The sequence below is a fragment of the Ictidomys tridecemlineatus genome, chromosome 6 (assembly GCF_052094955.1).
Source record: "Ictidomys tridecemlineatus isolate mIctTri1 chromosome 6, mIctTri1.hap1, whole genome shotgun sequence".
NCBI lineage: Eukaryota > Metazoa > Chordata > Mammalia > Rodentia > Sciuridae > Ictidomys > Ictidomys tridecemlineatus.
The window spans coordinates 149033614-149061325 of NC_135482.1; the positions used below are offsets into that span (position 1 = coordinate 149033614).

General features: G+C 33.9%; 1 protein-coding gene across 1 annotated transcript in view; it reads left to right on the forward strand.

Annotated features, from left to right (window-relative positions):
• Diaph3 (diaphanous related formin 3) overlaps positions 1 to 27712 on the forward strand; it is a 455034-nt gene that overhangs the window by 121910 nt on the left and 305412 nt on the right. The window contains exons 6-12 of the mRNA XM_005338141.4: positions 6165 to 6239; positions 6325 to 6394; positions 9736 to 9872; positions 12089 to 12194; positions 25586 to 25696; positions 25984 to 26102; positions 26783 to 26899. Coding sequence (XP_005338198.1) covers positions 6165 to 6239; positions 6325 to 6394; positions 9736 to 9872; positions 12089 to 12194; positions 25586 to 25696; positions 25984 to 26102; positions 26783 to 26899 — 735 coding nt within the window. The remainder of the gene's footprint in view (positions 1 to 6164; positions 6240 to 6324; positions 6395 to 9735; positions 9873 to 12088; positions 12195 to 25585; positions 25697 to 25983; positions 26103 to 26782; positions 26900 to 27712) is intronic.

The following is a 27712-nucleotide window of genomic DNA, read 5'->3' on the forward strand; positions in this document are numbered from 1 at the left end:
TGGGGAGACACACACTCATACACAGAGATGTTACTTTCTGTTTCCATAGTACCATGATCATAGGACTTATTGTGTTGTGGAAATGATTTTGCTTCACATTTGTTTTAACCACTATTCTGTGATGATTTCACGGGCAGAAAACATATTTTATTTAGTTTTGTGTTTCTTGTATCTACTGCAGGATCAAGCACACAGTGAGCCCTTAAGAAAAGACTGACTGAAGTTGTTAATGAACACTTTGATTTTTAATGGTAATATAGTTACACCCTTTGAGCAGCAGTCAGTCAAATTCTAAAGTCTGATGTAGGACAGGGACTCCAGATTCTTCATCCTTGGTTCAGTATGGATACCAGTTCTGAAATCACAACTGATGGTTGCAGCACGAAGGTTGAGACAGGCTCTGTAATGTTGTATAGAGGAAATGCTCCTATTAGGACCTTTTCTGTATTATGAAGTAAGGTCATAGGCCTGGGTATCAGCACCCTTAAATGATATTTCTAAGTGTTCTTAACATCTCTTGGCTGGCTCTTTTCTTACATATAAAAATAAAAGAAGATTAAGTTTCATTTTAAACCATTTATTGAGTGCTTAGTCTGTCTCACTGCTTGCTCAAATAAGAAATGCTTCCTATTCTTAAGAGAATTTCTTTGGGCAAGTTGTTGTTATAGACTTATAGATTTAATCCAGTTCTGAGAATCCTTGGCATCTTTGTCTTTTCCTTCCTATAATCACATTTGAGAAGATAGGTAACAACTTTAAACAAAGTAAGGATGGGAACTTACTTGATAAAACTATGCTGCTTTTGACTAGGAGGGAAATCTGATAACTAACTAGTGTCTCCTTTGCTCTTTGAGGTGAGTAGTGGTGTTTGTTTCCTAAAACCAGTAACATGTCAGAAACTACACAATTTTGAATTCACTGTGTCTCTCTAAGCAATAACTGAATTTCAAAAACCAGGCTACTTTTTAACGTTCAAAGGTGGTTTGCACATTGTGATTCTAAACTTTCTCTTGTCCTTCCGCCCTTTCTCTCTCTTTATGAAAGTTTTTTATTTTTTTATTTTTTTTATTTTAACCTCTTTACCTGCATTGAGACTCCTACTGGGAAGTCTTAGTTGTAGAAGTTTTTCTTAAGATAATTAAGAAAGAGGAGAGTTTAATATCTCCTGTTATAGAATTTTAAGAGGCAGATTTTAACCCGTCCTAGTGGGTCATGCCTGTCATCTCAAACCACGTGGGAGGCAGAGGTAGAAGGATCACAAGCAAGTTCAAGGGCTCTTCAGCAACATAGTGAGACCTTGTCTCGAATTAAAATTTAGCAACATTATAAAAAAGTACTGGGAATGTAGCTCAGTGGTAGAGGACCTATGATTGTAATCTCTATTCTCTTTCACACACACACATACACACACACAACACACACACACACACACACACACACACACACACGGCACATTTTGTGTTAAATTAACATTTAGCATGCTGTGTTTTGTTGTTTTCCAATACAAATATCATACTGATCTCTCATTTCTATTCTTGAAGAAACAGTATTAACACAGTGCTTATTCAACCATGAATACAGTTTATGGTCAAATCACAAAATGCTGATGGTGCTGTGCTGACAAAAGGCAAATAGTATAGATTTTATTACCTGAAGATTGATCATTTATAGATCAGTTTACAGTTTTTTCCTAGGTTGTTTCTTACACTGATGATGACAAAATTTTTACTTTTGGAGAAAGCTATGGTTTTCAATAAACCTCTGTCAAGATTGTGGATCAGCCTACTCAGTATCCTTTATTATCTTGAACATCTTTCCAGAAGATAGGAAGTGATATTTTTACACCATTCTTAAAAATAATATTGTTGAAAATAATAGGGGTGGGTGAAACCACTGAGAAGCTGGATTTGTGAATGACAGCTTGCTAAGCAATATGCTGGCCTCACAAGTCTTAAAATATGGAAAATTTTAACGCATATTTAGTTTGTGTTTTAATGTTTAAATGTTTTATTTAGTAACAGTTTGTGTCCTCTTTATGTACCCTGTTTTTGAGAGCCACACTCAGAATGGCCCCTGGCATTTTGCCAGAAGTAATGGTTGAGAGGGGAGCCATTGAGATTGATGGTTATGTTAAGCTGTGTATTCAATTGTATATAGACCCCTGTTGTCCCCCTCAGGCACCTGCTACTTTGGAGTTCCTGGGGAGTTCTGGTTGAGGGAGTTCGGTTGGTGTGTGGTGTACCTGGAAGGGCCGCGTGGGTGGCATTCAAGTGAGTTCAGAAATAAAGTTTGTTCCTGCTTGAGTGGCTCATGATTTGTGCCCAGCCAGACTGCTGCACCCTGTCACACTTTTGTTGTTTTTGGTATCTCTAATGAAATGTAATGTGTAACCTGATTATACTTTATAGTGTTGCCCACCTCTTTGATTTTGTTGTTGAAAGATTAATTCCCACAGCAAATTTAAACCTGGAATATAAATAAATTTGGTATTATTTCTCTTCACATGGAACTTTAAAAAGTTTTCTTTGATAGAGAATTAGTTTACATGTAATATACATGAGTAGGTGTAAATTTTATTTTAATGATTTATATTCTGTAGTTTAAAGGAGAGGTATATACTGGGTTTAGAAATAGTTGATTGGGGTCCTATTATTCTAGTTATAATTATTAAGTTAGGAATGATAAATTTTAAATGGCTATGTTGTATTTTTAATTACTCAGATCAGAGAGCCTTACCGATTTACATGGATTGGCATGTTTTAATACATTTTATAGTGGCTCACAACATAAGCAAAATTAGTGCAAAAAAGTCTTTGTTGTACTAACATAATTTAAAATCACTTTGTATATTTTGGTATAAGGCAGTTTTGTGAATATTAATTTTATTGTGCACATTGAAGGTAGCAGTATGAATAATCTGAAACTATATTAGCTTTAGAATATATTTATGGATATACATTGAATATAGAGTGGTTGAAAATTCACTCCAAACAAAATATTGAAGGCCCACTGGGAAAGTACTAACTTTTGGGAGCCGAAGAGCACAGATTCTCTATGCATCTCAATACCAACTAAGTCAGCTCTCAAATGATTCCTTATATGTTTGATTTTAAGCTTCTCTGCTGCATGTGAAATAAGAATAAATACAAAATAGAATGTCAACAAGGCAAACAGTTAAGCAGATGCTTAGGTGTTCTCATGAGACATTAAAGCAAGATATGAAATGCCTACAGGCAGTCTGTCTGTTACTGATAATGGAGAGTAACTCTTCTTTTTTTGAAGTAGCATCTTGATTGGAAACAGAAACATCTATTTAACTGTTTTAGTTATAATAGCAGGCAGGGTTCAGTCCTTTGCAGGGAGTGTCTCTCTTATGTTTGTGCATTTTTGAATTAGTTATTCTGTGACTTTTCCTGGATAGAGAATAGATGAATAAAATCTTGACAGGGGAGTGTCAATATAAGTGGCAAGAAATATGCTGTTTAGATTTTTTTTGTAATATCAAATTCTGAAAATTTGTAGGTGGGCAAGCTGTGTTTCAGAGTGCAAATGAAGAAAATGGATTTTAAGCACTGAATTTTTAAAATGCATACACATACAGAGGAACATAAAAATTATACACATAATAGGGTATGGTGATATTTTAATTCATATGTATATTGTGAAATGTTTAAATCAGGTTAATTTCTATATCTTTTCTTTTTTTTTTGGTACCATAGATTGAATCCAGGGGCTCTTAACCACTGAACCACATCCCCAGCTCTTTTTATATTTTAGAGACAGGGCCTTGCTGAATTGCTGCTAAGGGCCTTGCTAAGATGCTGAGGCTGGCTTTAAATTTGTGATCCTCCTGCTTCACCTTCCTAAGCTACTGGGATTACAGGCATGCTTATAAAAAATTTCAAAATTTTTTTGGCTTTCGAAGGTACAGAGTTTATAATTGTTATCTGTAGTTACCGTCTTGTTCAAGAGCACAGCAGGAGTTCTTGTTCTGCCTCAATTGTGACTTAGTACCCTTGATCAACATTTCTGCATTCCCTCTACTCTCCCCAATTACTGTAAGCTCTCTTCCATTTCCTACTTCTGTGAGATCAACTCTTTTCCATTCCACCTATTTGTGAGATCATGAAGTGTTTGTCTTTCTGTGCCTAGCTTGTTTTCATTTAATAATCTCTAGTTCCATCCATGCTGTCACAAATGCCAGGATTTCATCCTTTTAATGGCTGAATGGTATTCCATTGTGTATATGTACCATATCTTCTTTATCCATTCCTCAGCTGATGGATACTTAGATGTTTCCCTATCTTGGTTATTGTGAATAGTGCTGCAACAATCATGGGAATGCAGATGTTACTTTGACACACTAATTTAATTTCCTTTGGATATATACCCAGCAGGGGGATTGCTGGATCATGTGGTAGTTGTGGTTTTGAAATTCTGAGGAACCTCTATACTGTTCCCATAATGATTGTGCTTACTAGCTGCTCCTACCAAGAGCTTGTGAAGGTTCTCTTTACTTCATATCTTTGTCTTGTAGTTTTTTTGCCCTTGTTGCACTTTGCACTTGTTGTTGTATTTTTGATAGTAGCCATTTGTACTAGAGTGAGGTGATATCTCATTCTGGATTTGACTTGTATTCTCCTCATGATTAGTGATATGAACATTCTCCCCAACCCCAAAGCCAAGTCCCCAGAGGAAATGGCCTCCAGACCCCACTCAATTAATCCCATCTGGGATTAAGTCTTTGATTATGTTAAAGCTATAACCTCATCATTTCTCTTCCAAACTTTTTTGCATTGTCTCACACTTGAGCTCTTGGGGGTACACCTCACATCTAAACCATAACACAAGTCTTACATTTTGTCTTCAATCCATTTAGAATTGATTTTTTTCTCTAAACGGTGAGAGGTTAGGAGTCTAGTTTCACTCTTGTGCATAAGAATTCCCTAGTTTTCTCAGCAATATTTATTGAAAAGACCTTCTCTCCATTGCATATCCTTAGCACTTTTATTTTAAATTAGTTTGTTGTTAATTTTTAGGTTTACTTCTAGGCCGTCTGTGCTTTTCTTTTGGTCTATGTGTCTGTTTTTATGCCAATATCATGCTGTTTTGATCATACCTTTTACTCTTGTTTAATTGGAAATGTTGTACCTGAAATAAACAACAAAGTAATATTATGGCATGTGAATTACACAAACTTGTTTTTATACTTTGTGATGTTCTATTTTTGATAATTTGATGAAATTTTGTTTCTAACATTTTATTATTCAAATTGTATGCACATATAAAGTCTTACATACAAACAAATATACACCTGTGAATCCTAGTATAGCTTTTTTCCCCCACCTAATTTTTTTTGGAGATATATTATTATCATTGTATTATTTGTGTAGGTTTCCAAATCACCAGCGAAATAAGCTATTCATTTTTATCAAGGTGGTTTTTCTATGTTCAAGGTAAGTTGTTGTGTAGTAGTTACAGTGTCTTACTCAAATGTCATGATTGGATTAGTGGTTTTACAGAATAATTGCAATTTTATCAGGATGGAAATATTCATTAAAAATAATTTTATGCAAGTCAACTATGAAACTTAGGAAATTCTTAACATTCAGTAAGCTGCATTTTAGTAGTTTGTGAAATTCTTGTACAGCATCCTTTTTATTATGTTGACAATTTTTGTCAGTAATATTTTTCTTAGTTTGCATCTTTCCTCTACAGATCTTCATTCATTTGCCCATTTTGAAATAGTCCATGATGGGGTTTATCAAGTGGTGTGCTGATAAATGTTTTATAGCCTGATCTAGGTGAATGTGTGGGTGAAACTCTGGTGGTTTTGAAAGTTTCTGTGATGTAGATACTTGTTATGGCTGGGGATATCTTCAGGATACTAACATAATGCTGTTGAACATGGAACATGGAAGAGATAGGCTGTATCAGGCCTGTGCAAGCTGAGTTGCTCTTCACCATCTTATCCCATATTGCCCCTTCTTCTACTATGAAAGATTATGAATCATAAATGATTTTGTATTTGTTGTTATTCTTATGTGTGTATGTATGATTTTGAGTACAGCAAGCAAAAAATCCTTGTGTGTATAGGCATTATCATGACATTGTAAACTCAAGTAGTGACTTAATGTGTAACCCTACCTTTTTCCATTTTTCAGTTGGGTGGAAAGCTTTGGACATGAGGGACTTGGATTATTACTAGACATTTTGGAAAAATTGATTAGTGGAAAAATGTAAGTACTGCAAAAAATTTCCAATTCAGTTATATTTGCATTTCCCCTTTTAATTCCAATACTGGTATTTTTTATGTTTATACAGCCAAGAAAAAGTTGTAAAGAAGAACCAACACAAAGTCATACAGTGTCTAAAGGCCTTGATGAATACACAGGTATGCACATAGATAATTAGTATTTGACCATCATCAATTCTTATATGAACTAGATATTTGTAATATAGGGTTTTATTTGCATTCAAGAGATGTATTGTTCTCATATGCTTTTCAGTACATAATGGAGATATTGAATTGGATTCCAAGTTTGTATAAAACAAACTATCCTGCAACATGAGACACTTGGGATTGAATGGACCTTTTATGATGTGTAAATAAATCCTCATATGTAGATAAATTCTCTCTTTTCTTTCATTCCCCCTTCTCGTTTTTAAATCCCTTCTTTTCTTTCATCCTCTTAATTTTCAAAAATACAGAATTAGCCAACTTAGAATAATAGATGATTATTAAAACTTGATTATTTAAAAAATAGTGTAATGATAATTATTACCAAGGATTCAAGTTGGAACAACTTAGCACTTTTACACATTCCAGGGAATTATAATCTATAATGAAATTAATGTCAACAGGTCTGAGAAGATTCCAGAAATGGAGCAGTCTTGGTCAATACAAATAATATTGAGACCACATGTAATATGGAGTATCTGTAGGATTTTCATATTTAAAGATAATACATTAGAAAGGAGAGATGTTTTATGTTCTTTACTGAAGTTGCATTTATCTGACACATTTCTTTTTTTCTTCCATGCATTGTTGACAATCAAAATTGACATTATTCCCTGACATTCCTTTAGTTTAAACATCTAAGTATGTATACTTCACAATGAGTGAAGTAGTACTGCACATTTTAGTTGCTGTTGGACCTCAGAGAAGAAAATTTTATTGATGGTGTTTGCTGATATTTGTTGCATGCAAACTCTGTATGTTTCTGATTAATTTCAATGTATGACATTTTGCCTTATTCTATTTAAATAAACTTTAGACTACATACTTAAGTACTAGTACTTAAATTATTAACATTTCTTCAAAAACTGATGATGGGGAGATTTATTTTCCTACTGAGTTCATAGCACTGCTTTAGGAGACTCCTTCTGAAGTGAGAATATAGAAATTAGAAGTTTTACTTGTGATAGACTGAAAGTAGAGACAAATACAAGGTACATTTTTTTTTTCAAATCAAACTGGTATGTGGATCATATTTTGAAGAATATCATATCCTACCTAAAACATCATCTTCAATGGCCTGAAATTCTGTTAGGTAATAATGGGCCTTATGTAGAATGCACAGGGAACCTGGCATTGGTCTCAGTTTAGAACAGGCCAGTTATATTACCCAGAGTGGTTCCTTGACATTTAGAAAGTTACATCCTTAGATCTTCCAAAATTTGTCACACCTCTGTAGCCTATAATAGCCTTCATTAAAAGCACTTTAATTGCTATCACTGGTAAGTTGGCCATTTTGCATGTAGAGTCAATAGTTTTGGTTTCTCTTTGCTTTTATTTTATATATAATTGAGAGTAACTTTATACAAGTTGGTGGTATTTCTCTATTTAGTTATAGATACTGAATAGTGGCAATCAGGCCTCATTCCAATCCCATTAAACTGAGCACTACACATTTTTACATGAATCAAATCAGAGGATACTGCCTGTGATGGGTCTTTGGAGCCACAAGATGACAGTTAATGCCATGAAATCAGAAAATGCTTATATTCTATCCTTCTCACACACTATTTTAAGAGTCAGAGGGTTTTGCAGAGAAAGTAGGTAGTACCACTTGAAGGACATCACCATGAGTCATCTTGAATGGCTGGAGGAGCTACATGGTTCTGATTAAGAATGATAGACACTGGCTAAGGGCAGCCAGGTAGGTGGGATATAAAGGGGAAATGCTAGGTACAAGCTTTTCTTAATCCTCAGGATTTTTAGTACAAACTGAGCTCTTTGGTTCTTGGTAATCATTGACTGATTGACCTTGTGAACCAGATTTAAATGGTACTTTATAATCTGCTGAAAATTCATATGATTATCAAGGCATGTTGTAGTTTCTGTTCCAATGCCTGCTGTTTTGCTCTGTTTCCAGTCCTGGGCATCACAGAAGTGAGCATTTCATGACTGGCTTAGCTGTTTCTGTAAACATTCTCCCATAATGGAGACAGAGAAGTCTTTGTGAAAGTCTGGGGTACTTGGCCCATCCATTGGCTTGTACTTTCTCGACTGTACCTGTGTTTCTTAGTGGTTTAAAGCGAATGCAATATTTTGGCACAGTGTGAAGGTTTCTTTACAGAAATGTCAGATGCAAGGCAAGAAAGTTATAAATAGGCCTTTATAACAGTCAAAGCATTTGGGTCTAAACTTGTTATGCTTTGACTTTGGTGCTTATATGTACTGCTAATTTCAAGTCATAGTTGATAGGTTTCTAATTGGAATCAAGGCCTCTTTTTAGTGCCTAGTCGTGTCTCAGATCAACCAGTTTCTTCTTCCTTAGAGGAATCCTTTGAGATGAATGATAGGTAAATGGTATTATTCAATTGCTTTTGTTCAGCCTATTTTTTTGACACTTATACAGATAGATTATAAATAGGCCCAAGAGATGTATACAATCTTAAACCACCATGTCATTAATATAGCTCCTCATTTTCTTATTGGATGTCATGTCCTGGCAGCAGCAAATAGATGACCCTCATCCCAAATTAACATTTGTGTTTACAACTGCATTGCCTTCTTGATGATTACTATCTTTGTGATTAGGATACAACATTTGCTAAGGCAGTTTCTACATGGGACCTTCCTCAGATTGTCCTTCAACTTTTGCTGGTTTATAAATATAGTGTGACTCTCTAGGCCTGGACAATATAATATGGTAGTCAAATGTGGCTTGAAATGTGTCTAATCTGAAATGAGAAGTGCTGTAAAATACACCTGGATTTCAAATAGGAAGAAAAAAGTGAAACCTCTCATCAATAGAATGTTTGACATTTTTTATATGCTGAAATGATTTTATTATAGTGGATTAATTTTATTGAAAATAGTTTTACTTATTGGTTCAAAATGATAGCTTACTGCAAACAATGTGGTTTGCCTTGTGTTTCTCTTCAACAGTGCTGTGTGCTTACTTATGCATACAGCTCTCTTACCAGCCTTCTTGCCCAGGAATAAATTCCTCATGACCTCAGTGTCTGTTTTAGTATGGTCTGTTTAGCTGTTGGAACATCTCATTTTACTCTTGTGTTCTCTGTATTTGGTATAGCCTCACAATTCTTGACATAATGTGAATACTTTTGTGAATTTTTAATGTGCTACAGGCATGCATGTTTTCAGACTTTACTAGTTGTGAGAATGTATTCTTATAAAAATTTCTAAATAACTGCATTTCAATTTAGGCATGTTTTTTTCAATTAACTCCTAATATTTAACTTCTTGTTTCCAAAATAATATAGTATGGCTTAGAAAGAATTATGAGTGAAGAAAGGAGTCTTTCCTTATTGGCCAAAGCCATGGATCCCAAGCACCCCAGTATGATGACAGATGTGGTTAAGCTCCTTTCCGCTGTGTGCATTGTAGGAGAGGAAAGCATGTAAGTGTTCTTTTTTTTTTTGTCATGGTAAATAATAAGCTTCAAAAGTTTATTTATTTATCATTAAATGTATCTATTCATTTAAAATTTAAATACATGTTGAATTTTATGTAAACATTTGATTTAAATTCTGATTGACTAAAAAGAAATACTGAGTAATTTTTTCTCTTTATCCATATGTTATGGGCCAAAATGTTCCATTGAAAAATGGATTTCTTCATCATAGTTTGAACTGTTTTGAATTCAAACACTGTGTGCAGACTGAAAAATATATATAGGTTCTATTTAATTTTTTTGAGATAGAATTAATTCAAGCTGTGTGCTATATATATTCCTTTATAAAAACAAACAGGTATTTGAAAAATCTATATGTATATTTTGGAAATTTTATATTTAATAGTACTATACTGCCTGAGGGTACAAAGTCTTTGACCATACAGTACATACTAAAGCTTTAAAGCAGTTAACTGTATTTCTTAGACTATTGTACTTATTCCAGATAATTATAAACTTTTTTTTCTTATTTAAAGGAATTTGGTCTTTTAATTATAAGAAAGCATATAAATGCCTTTTGAAAACGATTAAAATGAATGAACTTAACAACCAAAAGTACACAGACATCTCATACAAGGGTATGCAGAGCCCAATAAGCACAGCCTCCTGCATTCCTTTGAAAATCTGCCTCAGGGAGATCCTGTTGTAGCCAGTGGGATTGAGCCAGTTTAGAGGAGCCACAGTTGCAGAGTCAAAGGCACCATTTAGGCCTTGTTCCTTAGTCCCAGTGTATACCCAGTATATACCTGTAGTGTATATCTGTAGAAGAGGCTTAGTTAAACCCAACTATTGTCCCAAGCATGGCATCTGGTTTTAGTACTTTATCCTTTGCAGTTTTAAAATATCATGTTTTTTGTTGTGGAAGTCTAAGAATTAATGTCTTAGCATCTATATACATATTGATATACATATATGATACTTTTTAACTTCTCCTTTCTTTCTCCCTTCTCCTCCATCCTTTCTTTCTCTCCCTTCTCCCTTCCCTCCTCCTTTTCCTCTCTCCAGATCCTCTTGGACTCCTGTTTTTTTTTCTACTCTCCTTCCTTTTTCTTTCTGTTTGTCCTCCTCTTCCTCTCTCTCTTTTCCCATTTTCTCTTTCTTTTTTTTCCTTTTTTTATTTTTTATTTTTATTGATTGTTCAAAACATTACAGAGCTCTTGATAAATCATCTTTTATACATTTGACTCCTTCTTTTCCTTCCTTCACCCTTTTCTTCCTCCTTTCCTTTTCTCCCTTTTTTGTTGCTTCTTGACTTCAGAATGGGTATTAAAATAATGTAAATAACATTTAGAACTATTTGCCTCCATCCACAAAATAAGCATCTATAATAGCTTAGATACACATTATTCTTTACAAGAGGAGGAGGCATATAGCTCTTGCATAATTATATTGTACATTTGAATACTTAAAGTATCTTACTGTGTATTTTTGGCTATTACAACTTCATTTATTTGAAAGGCATTGGAATGTATTGCTGAGAGCTTTTTTTGCTCACTGCAACGAGGCTGTCTGGTTTCAGAACCTTGTTCCACAATGTAGCAGATGTGAGCCACTAAACAAGTTGCTTAACATTTTTCTGCTTCCAATTCCTAATCTAGTGTGGGGATTAATAATAGTACTCACTTCATATGTTCTTTTTTTATATACATTAATTCACAGTAAATTGACTCTACTAATGATAATCTATTGTGTATTTCAAGAAAGCTAGAAGAAAGGATTTTGAATGTTTGTTTTTACCATAGAGAAGTGACCTAAGTTTGAGGAGAGAGTATGCTTATCCTAGTTTCAGCATTCCACGATATATACGTGTATAGAAACATGACATGGAACCCTACAAATATGTATAATTTTAATGTGTCAATTAAAAAGTTAAAAAAATTTAATATTTGTAAAGTGGCTCAAATAGTACCTGATAAGTGGTAAGTGATATATAAATATTTGATGAATGCACATTTTCTTAGGGCATTGTCAGGATTAAATGAATTGAAGCAAATAAATTATGCTTAGAACAGTGCTTGGTCCATGGTATGTACTCAGTAAGTTACTTCTAAAAGTGTTACTGGTTGTCTTAGCATATAGACACCTATAGCAGGATGAAGCAGTTGCATGATGGTATTTGTGTCATTTGCAATTTAATTAATAGACTTTCACATTTCCAATAGCCTTGAAGAAGTTTTAGAAGCTTTAACTTCAGCTGGAGAAGAAAGAAAAATTGACAGATTTTCTTCTATTGTGGAAGGCCTTCGTCATAATTCAGTTCAACTGCAAGTAGGTTCCATGTATATGAAATCTATACATGGGTTTTGTGAAACTATTTTGTGACTGGTTTGTATGTAGATACTATAATATGATACTGCATGCTACTTAATTTTCTTTTATAGTATTATTTTTAGTGAATGTCTAGAATTTCAATTTGTATTGTTATAATTTGTCTTATGGATGTCTTGGCAAACATCCATGATTACTTCCTTAGGTTACTTTTCTAGGAGTAAAATTACTGGTTTTTCAATAAAACATATCACCATAGTTCTTTAAACTGTTTATTCTATTAGGCTTAATTATTAATATTATTTTTAAGCAGTTTCATTAATGTTATTAATTGAGGCTTCTCATTGTTTTAATATTCATGACTAATAAGCTGAGAGTTTATATGAGTCACAATAAAATTCAAAGTTATAGGGCTGGAACTTTACTTCTGTGGCAGATCACATTAGCGCTAGGTTTGCTCTTCAACATCACAAAAAAGAAAAGAAAAAGAAGGAAAAAAGAAGAATCTTAGGGTTATATGAGATATTCTTAAACTGTTTTTTTTTTCCAAAAAATTTACATTTAGACTTAAATCATTTTAGTATTAAGCTAACTAATATTCATCTAATTCTCCTTCAAAAATATGAAAACAGACAAGAAGATTTTTGGTATGATTGTTGTGATGCTCAAACCTGAGCATTTTAAAATAATATATTGATATTGATTCTCATTTCCAGGATTTTAACAATTTATTTGACCTGGTTGTGACGTGGCCTTGGGAGTTTTAAAGGAATCCTTAGGTGATTCTGATGAGCAACAACTTTTGGAAACCAGTGTGCTAAAAAGTATGAAGCACATCTGTTTTAAATGATATGTAAAAAAAAATTATATGTAAAAGTTATAATTGTATTATTTTTTTCTTTTTTGGTACTAAGTATTGAACTCAGGGGCACTTAACCACAGAGCCACATCCCCAGCCCTGTTTATGTTTTTTTATTTTGAGACAGGGTATCATCAAGTTGCTTAGGGCCTCATTAAGTTGCTAAGGCTGGCTTGAACATGTGATCCTCCTTTCTCAGCCTTCTAAACTGCTGAGGTTACAAGCTTATGCCACCATGCCTGGACTCTACTTGTAGTTTTTTTTTTTTTTTTTTTAAATTTTAAATGTTCTCTGGTGCTTGATCCTTTTATTGTTTCTAGTTGTGATAGGAATAGAAAATCCAAGTCTTAAAATTAAGAAACATTAAATTAAAATTAAAAGATGTTATTTGAAGCAAAATCAGATGATATTAGAAACTGTGAAGCTGATGAATTGACTGTGACATATCAGCTGACAACAATGTGAGTGGCTGGTGAGGGACCTTGTTGCTGTGATTTGTGTCCCTCTGCAGTAGGTAGAACTGAGGATCTGAATGTATGTTCTCTACTGCATGTGTCCAGCTGCCATGGGCCTGGAAAAAAGCCCCTCTTCACTCATTCTGCGCATGGCAGATGGCAGGGGAATTAGGGACTTGCCTTTGTTCTCCATTGCTGACACCTGTAGTTTTTGCTTCTTGTGCTGGTGTCATTTAATTCATATTCCTTCGTGTTCTACTTCTGTCTCTTCTTTCTGTTCTTCTCTTTTCCTTCCTTTCTTCCTTGAATCTTTTTGATTTCCTCTTGTGTAGGTGTTCTTTTTCATCTGATGTTTTAAACAGTTCTGGCTTACTATCCTTAAGATTAAGACATTAACACTTGAAGAAATTTTTTAAATTTTATTTCAAAATTGAATTTAGTTTTTGGGTGGTTTTTAAATAAAGTTAAATTTGGATAAAATTCATATGTCATATTATTTACCCATTTAAAGTGTGTATTTTTTTCATTCAGATGTATTAATCACAATCAATTTTATAGTATTTTCAATGATCCCAAAAGAAAGTTCTCACCCCTTAGCTGTAACCCCAAAATTCCTTCATACATTCTAGCCCTAGGCCACCAGTAACCTACCTTCTGTCTCTATAGTTTTACATATTCCAGACACTTCACATTAATATAATCATGCAATTATTGGTTCTTTGTGACTGGCTTTTTTCATTTAACATAATATTTTCAAGATTTATCTTTGTTGGAATGTGTATCAGTAGTTCATTTTTTATTGCCACCTATTATTCCATTATATATTGAATACACCTTATTTAATTTATCAGTTGTCAGACATTTTGGTCATTTCCATTGTTTGTTACAAATAACGCGGCTAATTACATTTGTCAGGATGATTTCTTTTTGAACTACCTCTTATTGGCCTTATTTTATGGTAATGGTATAGCAGTGTAGTAGAGGAGGGATAGCAGCAACACTCCTTCCCCCTCTCCCTTTTTTGGTACCATTGATTGAACCCAGAAGTGCTTAACCACTGAGCTATATCCCCAGCCTATTTTTTAATTTTTAATTTCAAGATAGTCTTGCTAGGTTGCTTAGGGCTTTGTTAGGTTGCCAAGGGTGGCCGATCCTCCTGCCTCAGCCTCCTAAGGTGTGTGCTATCTCACCTGGCAACATTGACCTTTGATAGCTATGGAAATCATGTATTTGATTCAATTCTTGAGAATTTTTACAATGGTATAGATGGTTGATTATATTTGAAACTAATTGGTTTTTACAAAAAGTAATTTGTTCAGTTGTAAGTAATTATATTTTCTGTTACACTTGGTGGTATTGAACTTTTTTGATGTCCTTCAAATGCTGAAATAAATTTCTTGATGCAGTTCTTAAATCTTAATTTGCATCAAGAAAAGTTATGTTGGCATCATTTAAAATCACCTTTTCTCATTTTCTGGGTACATTCCATATTGCTGATAAAGAGTAGATAATGGGAAGAGAATTCTAAATTTTAATTTTCGCTATTCATTTTATTGTGGGTTTTACCCTTTAATAAAGGCTTCTTATTATTAAGCCTAATGTTTGAAAAACTAGCAGATGGCAAGCTTAAAAGGTACTATTTGCAACAAGGTAATTTAGTTTACCTCACCCCACCCTCAATTAAAAAAAAGGTAAAATAGATTCTCTTCTGAAGATTACTGATTATGCTCTATTTTCATTAAAATTATGAAGCAACACTTTACTAACATAAATATACTTTCTTTGAGGGTTTCTGAATTTTCTACAAATTTGATTATTTTAGAACTAGCTGATTGTCAATTTTCCCATAAAGCCATTGTTCTAAGTGCCCATTTTATTCCATTATCTTCCTAATTCACATTTATTAAAATGAATTAATCTGGGTGATATTAGCAGATCATCAAATTAAAAATAAAACTTGTTTGTTACCAAATAAAATAGAAACCAATTGTTTGCTTTTAAATTGGAGAAAATGGGAGATAGTAATATAAAGAACAATGAGGAATTTTTTATTGCAATGTATGTTTATAGCAAAGTGCTTTTTAAAGGAAAATTGTTTGATTTTCTTCAGAGTGTGATCATAATAAAGATAATTTGACTGCCTATAATTTTGATAGAAAATGAGTGTATTTCCCCCATTTGATATAGTTTAGTAATAAAATGAAAAACGAAGTACCCGAAATATCTTATAGTTATTTTCAGATGTTAGAGAGTCTTATTTTCAGGAAAGAAAGTATAAACAAAAAAACCAAAGGCTAAATGTTTTCTCTGATATATGGATGATAATCCTAATGAAGGGGAGACACTAGTGAAGAATAGAGTTACCTTAGATTAGGCAGAAGGGAGTGAGGGAAGAGGAGGGGATATGGGGATAGGAAAGATAGTAGAATGAAACAGACATTATTACCTTATGTACATAATATGACTGCATGACTGATGTGATTCTACAATCAGAAAAATGAGACATTATACCCCATTTATGTATGCTCTATTGAAGTACATAAATGCATTCTGCTGTCATGTATAACTAATTAAAACCAATAATAAATACTGGAAATTGCACTAATATACTTAAGTTTATTTTCTCAAATATATCAGGAAGATTTCTTCAGCTGCAAGCAACCTAATCCATTCTAGGCCATTTAAATAGAAAATGGTATTGAGTACCTTATAAAATTTTTCAAGGCCCACAGAACCATGTATGGATGATATGTAATCATAAGTGTCATGTACAGAAGAAGAATGCTGTACCACATCACAACAATGTTCTCAGAAACTTGATCCGAAAACACTACCCTGGGTAGCACTTGAGATGCTAGGAACAGAGATGCCTTCTGCCACAGATGTCCTTGGAGAACCACACTGTCTATCATAGGTCCATTTTTGTGTGTGTGTGATTGTTCTCTCTTGTTGACCTGGTCTTACTTAGAAGAGGTTTGGAATAAATATAGATTTGCCAATCTCTAGTTTTTGCCACATTTTAATTTTCTGTTATCTCATTTCTCTCTCCTCCTTTCTATGTGTGTGTTCCATCTTCTCTTGTGAGAACTGTATTTTGCAAGGGGATCTGGATTTCAAAGGGTTTGTTGAAACCCTTGCTCTGTTGTTCATAGAGTTGATTGGTATGTATTGATATGTTTATGTCAGGAAAGGAATAAGTGTGTGAATCTTAGCTTGGTTTTTTTGACATTTGGTTTTTTCTTCTGTGTACATGTTCCTAAGTCTGAAATAACAGCAAAGCTGCACCTCCTCCCTACCCTAATTGTGTTTTCCTGATCCAGTCCCATTGGAGTGGTAACTGGGAGTATCAAGAACTTGAAGGGTTCCAGGTTTCCCACTACTTGTAAAGTAACATGTTTAATGGGTGCTGTCGACAAACATAAACTTCTAGGTCAAAAATAAAGACTCTTGTGTTAGTTTTATAGCAGCCCCCATTTCCAGAGCATTAAGCTCATAGTGTGATGTGAGGAAGACCAGGTGCAGTATGGTGTTGAAGGAGATAAACCCTGACCTTAGGGGCAGGGACAGCAAGCAGTTAGCTATGATCTTATTGATATAGGCTGTGGTGAAATCTGCTAAGTTGCCTTGTAGACTATATAATAAAGACTCCTCCAATGAGACTGGATCAGGAAGTCAATTACTACAATACATGCAGAAATGTGAAAGGCTCAGGGAGACCTTAGCACAACAGTTGTCTTTCTCCTTAAAAATTTCAATTGTTCTTTTCACAAGGCTGGTGTATTAATTTATATACAGACTGATATGTTAATGATCTCACAGTCTTCTGCTTCAGGAAGGAGGAAGACCAGGGCAATTCTTTTATGCAAAGCAACCCTGGCCAGTGACTTGAAGCTGCCCTAAGTGCTGTCAGGGATGATGTGGTATTACTGATTATCTCAGCTAAAACCCAGGAAAAATTTCATAACAGCATTTTTAAATGTCTGACTTTCATTCCAGGAATGACTGCATGATGGGGAATATAGTGAATCATCCCATTCCACCCCACCTTTCTTAGATTAACCGAAGGAAGCTTGACTTTGAAGTGATTTCCAAAGTTATCTGAATTCTGCATGGCACACTGGTAGTGTTTCCCTAAACACATAATGTGTCAGTTATGATATTTTTGAAAAGAGAGGCAAATTAATGCCTGTCTTTCATATGAGTTGTTCTCTCTTGAAGACACACATGGCATTTTTGGAAGGAAAATGTTGTTTATAGTTGTTGGGGACCCTCAGTTGGAATCCTTGTTACCCAAATGGCTATAGGAGACAAGGCTATCAGCATGGCTTTCGAACTGGCTGATAATATTTATGATTCTTAGTTCAGGAAATAATTGATTTTAATCTTTCTTTTTGGAGTGTCTGTCTGAAGACAGTCCAGTCTGTCACTTTATCTGTTTCACTCACCCATCTCATAGAATGATTGATCTAGGGTTATGGGGGTTGAGATATAGCAGACACGTGGGCATGCAGAAAGATATTATGCATGGTAGGCACAGGAACCATAGCTGTCTTCTGCTATTTTAACAAAATGCTTAGTAAAGTTTAGCTATGGTGGTCAAATGGCAGAGCTCTCTGGTGGGAAATGGTGAGTGTGCTGTAGGAGAGGAACTTTGAGCTTATGGAACCTGAATCTTTTTGAATGAGCGGTAAGCATGCTGATTCTATGCCAGATGGTGACTTTATTATATTGGACTAGGAGTATGCCTGCCCTTTGTTGGAAGGGACAATGCTGCCTCTATCCTCTGAGGTTGTTTACTATACTTAAATCTAGAACAAAGCCCATCAATGCCTCTACTGCAATACATGGAGAAATGTGCAAAGCTCAGGGAGAATTGTATTGAAATAGAACAAACTGCTGAGCTTCTTAGAGTTGTCTTCTTGGTTGCTTTTCCTTCAGTTGGATGCTCCTAGTGTTATTTGTATACATTTAGTGTACTTGGAGTGTAGAATGAATGGAACGAAACTTTCTTTAATTCTGGTTCATGTGATACAAGAGAATTTTCCCTATTTGAGTTATTGACTAAAAAGAAAACATGTTTTCCAAAGTTTCTGAATCTAGAGGGAGGAGAGTTCTTTCACAGGGCAAATATGAATAAGGAAAAAGACAGACAAGCTTGGTTATGAGAGGGGGGTACCAGTAATGTCTTTGATACTTTAATGTGAATCTAGATATAACTAACATCTTTTGCTCACTGAAAATATGCTTAATATCATATGTCAAGAGCTTTGTAATGTTTTGAACAACCAATAAAAAAAGAAAATATGCTTAATATCTTTTTATTTAACTGCCTCCAGCCTTCAAAAAATTTGCTTTACCATATTCTTTAGACACTGAAAATTAGATGGGTTTCTGTTGTACTTTTGTGGACCTCTTTTTTTATTTTGCAGTAAAAATAACTCAGATCTGCAGTTTGTTTACTTTTGAAATACATAGCCATTGTTCTTTTCAGTTTTTTTTTAATGTGCCATTCTGTGGCGTTACATACATTCACATTGATTCGCAACTATTATATCTTTTGATTTCCTAAGCTATGATGATAACATTGATGCAGTCATAGACAGGGGTGGTTAGTGGTTTGTATGTCTTTCTAGAATGTCTATGGGAGGCATTCTATATCCTAGAATGTATTTTCCCAAAAGGCAAAAGCCAGGATTATTATCTACCCCCTTGGTGTCTTGGAACTTTACTAGAATAAGGCTGTGTGTTGTGTATGGGGCATTCACACACCTCACAAAGCATGAGAGTGTGGAGTGTGATCCTGTACAGAGCACAACAAAGGGAAATGAAGTATTCTGTTCAATAATAACCCTTAAGAAAGGGTTATATTGATAGGATATAATTTCTCGTTTTTCTGAGTGTACATGTTGTAGAATCATACTGGTCAGCAGTCACATATATACATACAATAATAATATCTGTTTCATTCTACTGTCTTTCCTATCCCCATATCCCCTCTCCTCCCCTCCCATCACTTCCCTCTACCTAATCTAAGCTAATGCTATTCTTCCCTAGTGCCACCTGCCTTATTGTGGATTAGCAGCTGCATATTAGAGAAGACATTTGGCCTTTGGTTTTGTTGTATTGGCTTATTTTGCTTAGCATGATATTCTCCAACTCTAACCATTTACTGGCAAATTTCATAATTTTACTCTTCTTTAAAGCTGACTAATATTCCATTGAGTATATGATATATCAAAGTACATAAATGCATGCTACTGTCATCTATAACTAATTAAAACAAATGAAAAATACATATATAACAAAAAGAAAGGGTTATATATACATTTTTTTGAATATTTTTTAGTTGTCGATGTATCTTGATTTTTTAAAAATTTATATGTGATGCTGAGGATCGAACCCAGTGCCTTACACATGCTAGGCAAGTGCTCTGCCACTGAACCACAACCAGAGCCCCAAGGCTGTATTTTTAGTTGTAATATTTGCAATCAGATGATTTGAAAATGATACTCTTTTTGGAATTTGCTTTGTGATATAAGGGATGTTGGTCTGGTTCTTCTGAGAAGGGGAGGTTTGGTGTGTGAGGGATTGGGCAAAATGCCTGTGACAGTCTTTGGAAGAGGGGTCTGGAGGGGCTGGAGAACCATCCAACTCCACGTAGGTCTGACCCTAGGTAAGGAAGAGGGAGGGAATTGAGGAAGTGTCTCAAGCTGCCCTGAAGTTCTAGGAGGAATGGCCAGGACACAGGGGAAATCCTTGATCCAAAGTCCTGTGTGTCTCAGAAGCAGCCTTGTGTTTATTTGTTGTGTTTGTTCAAGCATGTGGCTGAGATGCAGCTGAGAGTAGCTTGTGACAAGTGTGGCTTCTGTTCAAACACTGTGATGGGATTGTTGGCCGTTTATGCTCCCTCAGTCAAAGGTTGAGATATGTAATTAAATCTTTTACTAACTTAAAAAGAAATCTTTTCAATCCTTGGATTTCATTTAGTTCAATTATAGAATATAACTTTGGAAATTGTTTGGATTTTAATTCTTATGTGTCTCAGAATGTAGAAAACACCAGGATCTTTTTAAAATAATAAAAAAAAATTGAGAACTTTTTCCTGTTATATATAGTTTTGGGTTCATTAAAATATTAAAAATAATGAAAGATCTTTCTTGAGTTGTAATCATTCTACTTTGAACTTGTCAATGGGCAGTTATTATTAGAGGAATGAGACAAATCAGAGGTAAAATGCCTTTCTGGATTTAGCCAAATTTGTTTGTTTTAATTTGATTTTATTCTTTCTACTCCTTAAAATTCACCGAATTTTCACGCTTAGTGAAAAACCAAATGCAGAATACAGAGTATGAATTGGAGGGTTTATTTTTGTATTTTTATTTTTGGTAGTGGGGATTGAATCCAGTGGTACTTAAATACTGAGCCACATCCTCAGGCCTTTTTATTTTGTATTTTGAAATAGGGTCTTGCTAAGGCTGACTTTCAACTTGGCAATCCTCCTCCTTCAGCCTCCTGTGCTGCTAGCATTAAGACATCAGCCATCATGCCTGACTGGAGAGTTTATTTTTAAAGAACCATTATTGGGGCATCCTAGGATAGAGAGATCAGTTTATCTTTATTTCTTTCTATTTTGGCATCTACTTTTATTGAAGTTTGCATCAGTAGGATAAATATAAAATTATGAAAGAATGTAAACACCAAACAATAGAACGAAGCAGTAAATAATATGCTATTATCCTAAATGATGTTATAATACCCATAAAATAATATTCCAATGTGAACTCATTTTCATATGGAGAGCTTCTAAGAATAAGCTAGTGATTAACATTCCCTAGAATTTAAAGATAATAGATACCTTTGTTAATACTGTGATAGGCCACTAGAAGGATAAATTTAACCTGTGGCTCAAAGATAAGTTCAATGTCTTTTAAATAACCAGTTAGCCAATGACTGGTATGCACTAGATATTGGAACTACAGAGATGAATGAAATATATTGCTTTTAAGACTCTTATGCTCAGAAATGAATTTAAAGCTACCTAATTATTGATATGAAATTTTTAATTTAGCAGTGTCAACAGAATGCATGGGAGCATATAGGAGAAATTGATACTGCCTTGAGATGAAGTATTAAATGGTTTAGAAGAATCCATGTCATTCAGAGGTCCTATTCATGTAACTTATAGTCCCTTGAATATTGCAATTCGTTTCTTTGGGTGCATATGTGGAGCATATGCAGTTTTCAAGCTCTGACTTCGTGTTTTGCCATATCATTTATAGAACATTCAATTAGGAGATTAAATAAAATTTAAGAACTTTACATCTGTTGATATCCTTTACTGTTTCTGTGTCTTTCTACATTATGTACTCTGTTTAGTTTTTATTCTGAATTAATGCGTATGTATATAGAATTTAAAAATCATGAGTTTCTTTATTTGTACTGGAGGCTAAATATTTCTCTGTAAGCATCATTTACTCATCTTAACTTGATAAATGTGAAATTTGATTGTGCAGAGAGAGACAGATGATTTCTGCTATTGGGTAGGGAAGATGAATAACATTCTAAACTGTATCTTCCAGGATCAGATAATAAATATTTGCAGATTCTGATAGAATTTTTATTTAAGTATTTTCTGATACTTGTTTTCAATCTGGAAGTATTTCAAACAAGTATCAGAAAATACTTAAATTTTTATTTAAGTATTTTCTGATACTTGTTTTATCTCCGGAAGCTGTTAGGATTTTACAGTGTAGGATAACCATCATTTAAACTTGTAAAATAATCAACGTACATCCAGGATGAACATGTTGAGCCAAGAGTGAATTTTCTTCAGACAACTTGCTTTTGCTGTTCCTGAGAATACCAACAATATACAAAGTATCTGCTCCTGGTGGTCTTGGAGCAACCTGAACTGGCTTGTGGATGGGCTCAGGCATTAAACGTGTGTATGTTCCTTGAATTTTGTGTCTTAACTTATTTGTCCAGAAAAGGTCAGAAACCAAAGGTTAAAAAGTAGTAGTACAGAGTTGAGTACAAGATAGTAAATTGTGTCTAGCTCCAGAAGGAGGTGAATTTTGTCATGTATTTAAGTCATTTCTGTAGCATAATACAAGTTAATAGAGGTCATATTTCTATAAGCATGGTGATTGAATAACTTATTCACATTTCTTGAGTTTCTATTAATATTTTTATTAATAATCCCCAGTTGACAAACTATTTTTTTAATGAATGATTCCTAATGTACATATTAGTTTCAGTTTTAAAAGCAGGATTTATCCTATTCTTCTTTAAAACCTATTGGCTTCCTTGCATTTGTATATCTGTTATGGTACCAATTCCTGTCAGTTAAACAATAAATGTGGGAGGCTTCTTGTAACTTCTGTTCTTCTACCTCAACCAGTGTTCAAATTGTATCAGTTTTTCCTGTTTAGATTTCAAATATTATTCCAGCCCTTCTTACATTGCTCACCACCATTTTGTTTTTACATTAGCTTCTTAATCTGAATCAACTGTTTCTATTATTGTTCCTGCTTTCCATAATATCCTTTGTGATTTTCACTATTTGCACTTGAATCTGAATTTTATGTTTTGGTACACAAAAAGGCATGTCTGATCTGTCCCCTGTCTTCCTGGTCAGCATCATCTCTCTTAACTCCTTTACCAGCTCTCCCTGCTCAAAGGATTTCTGAACTTTGAATTACTTGTAATTCAGTGAAATAGCCCATGTCTTTGAACATATTAATTCCTCTTCTTGAAATATCTTTGTCCATTCCTTCATTGGGTACTTTCCTATTAATCTTTGAGTTAGTAGTTTTTTTAAGTAGTCTTTGTTCTTATTAGTACCTCCAATTCCCATTGTATGCCGAATGTACCTCTTGTAGTGTATAGTATGTTTTACTATGATAGCTGTGCATCTGCAGTTGTACAGTTTGTACTGCTTCCCTTTGTAGCTCCTGAACCTTTTTTGGTATCTCTGGGAATTAATATGGCACAGATTCTAAATTGACGTCTACTGCTGGTACGCTGAATTGGTGTGAAATCATATGATACCCCAAGTCTCTCTCTCTCTCTCTCTCTCTCTCTCTCTCTCTATATATATATATATATATATATATATATATATATACACACACACACATACATACATACATACATACATACATACATACATTGAGATATATGTGAGATCACAGTTCTATGTATCTGGAATTTGCAATTTTTTATTACTATTGAAGCTGTACATTAAAGCTATGTAATTTATTTTGTGTTAATAAAAATACCTTGATCTTTACCTTCATTATAGGATTTTTGACCTGTAAGGAAAGTCAGTATGTTTTGGAATATATGTATGTATATTCATAAACTCATGTATGCATGATAAAAATCAAAGAATGGTTGTAGGCCATGTTAGTGGTAAAATAGGCGTTACATCTGGGGAAACATTTTATAGATTTAAATAGATTCTTTCAGCTTAGTTTCCCACTTTTCTTTCTTTGAGAAATCATCTTTTTGAATATTTCCTGGAAATAATTTAGATTATTTTTTCCCCTTCTTCTCAATTTCATGCTACTTATATTTTCTGCATATATCTGTTTTCAGTTTAGGTGATATTTATGCTAAGTTTAGTGTTGCTGGTATTTGCTTCTTTCTGTGTGCTTCTTTCTTTACATTCGTTTAGAATCTGGGTGATTGACACTGATTTAGTATCTCTTAATGTAGAGAAATTGTGTGCACATACCACACACACACAGACACACACATGAATGCATACTCTCTGAGCTCTTTAAAAATTACAGAGTATATACTGATAAAAAAAGTTTGTGAGTGCTTAGTAATGACTGGTAAGGGTGTGGAAGGAAAACATTTTAAATTTATTGACACAAACTGGTGATAACTGAGTGAGTATGTAGCAGAAAGGTTGATTGTTTTAAGTTTTTCAATGTATGTATTGCTTATCCTTCTGTCTTCTGGCACATTTCCCACCCCTATTTTAAACAATCTTAAGGTTTGACAGTACAGGCATGCTGGTCAGATTTTAGTGCTTGGATATCAAATATAACAATTACTATATATTTCAACCAGCAGGAACTGAGACCCCTGTTGGTGTCTTAATCCAAAAACAACATTTTAAATTCATATAAACCTTGCCTTAAGGAATGGAGAAAAGACAATTTAGGGAACAGCGTGGGGTTAAACATATTGATCAGTAGTTCAGTAGTTCTTGTTAGACTTTGAGTAGAATGTAGACATAGAAAAATAACATTATCAGCAACAACAAAGAATGATTTTCCTCTCTAGAGAGAATTCTCTTTTGCTTCAATTATATGGATTTTTGATGATGAAAGACATAGTTCAGGCAGGGCTAAAAAAAATGGAGAAGTTGAAAGCTGGGTGTGAAACCTAAACTGAAAGATTTTGTAATTTTTTATTATTATTTAAGCTGTACATTAAAAGGGGGTTAATGAGCTATATAATTTTTGTGTCAATAAAAATAACATAGTAATTTTGAATTTTTGCCAATGTGCAAAAACCATTGCTTGATAAAGTTTGAGAAATTAATTAATTATGTAGATTTTGGTTATAGTAACCCTGGTAACAAGATTCAGTAGCCTGTGGATTTTGTGGTCTTTGGGAATTTATGTTTCTTTTGATGAATGGAAAATTTTTATTTTTTTGTTCCAGTTTAGATACTATCCATCCACTAATACATATTTGTAGTTTTCAGCCAGAATGTGTTCATGTTCTATTGGTTGTATGTGGAATGATGCTGGAAAAGACCTTACCTTTTGGTTATTGGTGAATTTTTTTGTGAAGAGATACTAATGAGTAATATATCTTCATCTCCCTTTTTCCTCAACAATCCCAAATAAGTGAAAAAGAAAAACTACTGAAACTCTATTTCTTTTAAATACATATGGTTGTTTAAAATATTTTACACATAAATTATTATATTAATAGGATTTTCTGCTAGACAAAATATTTGGTAATTCTTGGAACAGAACCTTGATTTTTCAGTTTTGTTGTTTTATCTCTAATGTTAGAAACCAAGTCTAAATCTCACTGTGTGTCTGCTGTAGGTAGCTTGTATGCAGCTCATAAACGCCCTTGTTACATCTCCTGATGATTTGGACTTCAGGCTTCATATCAGAAATGAATTTATGCGTTGTGGATTGAAAGAGATATTGCCAGTAAGTGCCCTGCAGTCTCCTTATTAATATTTAAATTAGAAGAGTACTTGAGAGGGGGAAATTTAGATAAATTACCCTGAAAATAATTTATCTATGGGAAAAGACTTGAGTATAAAAATCTATTTTTGAAATATAGATGATAAGATTTGAGTATTATTTAACACTTTATATGTTTGAATGCTATAAATCATGTTGAATGGTTGGTTTATTGTTTATATGTTATACATTAATTTTTTGCATAATTAAAAACAAAATCATTCATCATAATTGCAATTTAATATCTCTAGAGTTTAAAACGTATTAAGAATGATGGCCTGGATATCCAACTTAAAGTCTTTGATGAGCATAAGGAAGAAGATTTGATTGAGTTCTCTCATCGTCTGGAAGATATTAGAGCTGAACTTGAATATCCTTTTTTTCCTGAGGTCTAGTCAAAAGATACATAGAAGCACTGCTAATTCCAAAACAACCGAGTGCTCCCTATAAAATAGTTAACTCGTTTCTATGTAAACAATGTGAAATCAAACCTTTTTGCACCAGGAAAATGTTATTTTGTTAGCTCTTTCCATTTTTCTGAGTATACACATATATAAATTGATATTACAATTAACAAATGGACCAGCTTTTTATGTGGTGCATCTTCCTTGCCACCTATGCTCCTTCTCTGCACAGTGGGTTCATACTCACTAGGCCCCTTGTTCATTTTGTAGGACTGCATTCTTCCAGAGATCCACCGGTATTCTCTACTAGTGCTTCTCCATGATAAATAACAGCTGCCCTGGCACTGTCAGTGAGAGCACCCCTAGAACTCATTATGGTGTTCACAGCCAGCAGCTGCTACCTTCACCTCCAGCAGCATTTTCACATAGGAAAAGCAGATTATTTGGGGTTATGAGGGGAAAGCAAGAAAGTGTCAGAGCAAGTTACATTTCCAGAGTTATTCTCTGCCTTCAGTCTTCAGTACCTGTATTAGGGTAAGATAGATAATGGTTTCTCAAAGCTTTACAGAGCAGATTCTGTATCATATTATCACAGTTGTTTGATGTTACAGTATAAATAAGTCCTTATGTTCCTTAATCAACTTACTGAAGCATCTGATGTTTACAACATGGTATGGAACACAGTTAAGGAAACCAGAGCAGAGGGATATTTTATTTCTATTCTTCAGCATCTTTTGCTCATTCGAAATGATTATTTTATAAGGTCAGAGGAAGTTATATTCTAATGTTTTCTTTCACCATTAAAAATCTATTAATTGTGAAGTTCACTTGATATTTCATTTGGTCTAAAAAATAATTTTTATTTCTGTCATAATATTGATTTATGTTTTTTTTCCTCTGGGCATACATTTAGATACATTATGGTGACACACTATTATATTACTGTGACTTTAAATTGCAGGGGATTCTTGGTTATAGTCTTTCATCTGAATAAAAATTCAAAGTAGCAACAAATTATTTGTTTAACATGTGATGGGTAATATTTTCTGGTTATTTCTTATACAGTACCTCTGATGTTGATACGTTTCTATTCATAAGTTACATGAAAGGTACTAAACACGGCATTTATTAGTGTTTAAGTAGCTGGAAATTACCTTAATGATATAGGTGTGTTTAATGTTTCTAATGCATTAGAGAAACTATACATATGGCTTTTCAGGTTTGATAATATACCAGCCAGCTGAGCATAACAAATTGTTTACCCTTTCTCTACCTCATCTACATCATAATGTAGCTCTATATGTATATGAACACCTAACTCACTGGGCTGTAGGAAGATTAAGTATGGTAACAGAGCCAAATCCCTGATACATGGTGCATGCTTAATAAGTGTTCTCTATAATCTCTTTCCAGTTTTATTGCTATTTTATGAGAGAAACTAAGATGTTTGAATATAAAATCCTCTATGTTGCCACCAATTTATCTTTGCCGTGATTTCATTCTCAATTATTGTAGAGTGTGTCTTTCCTACTTATTTTCAAGTAGAAGGATTTGTTAGAAAAGCCTCTATCAGACT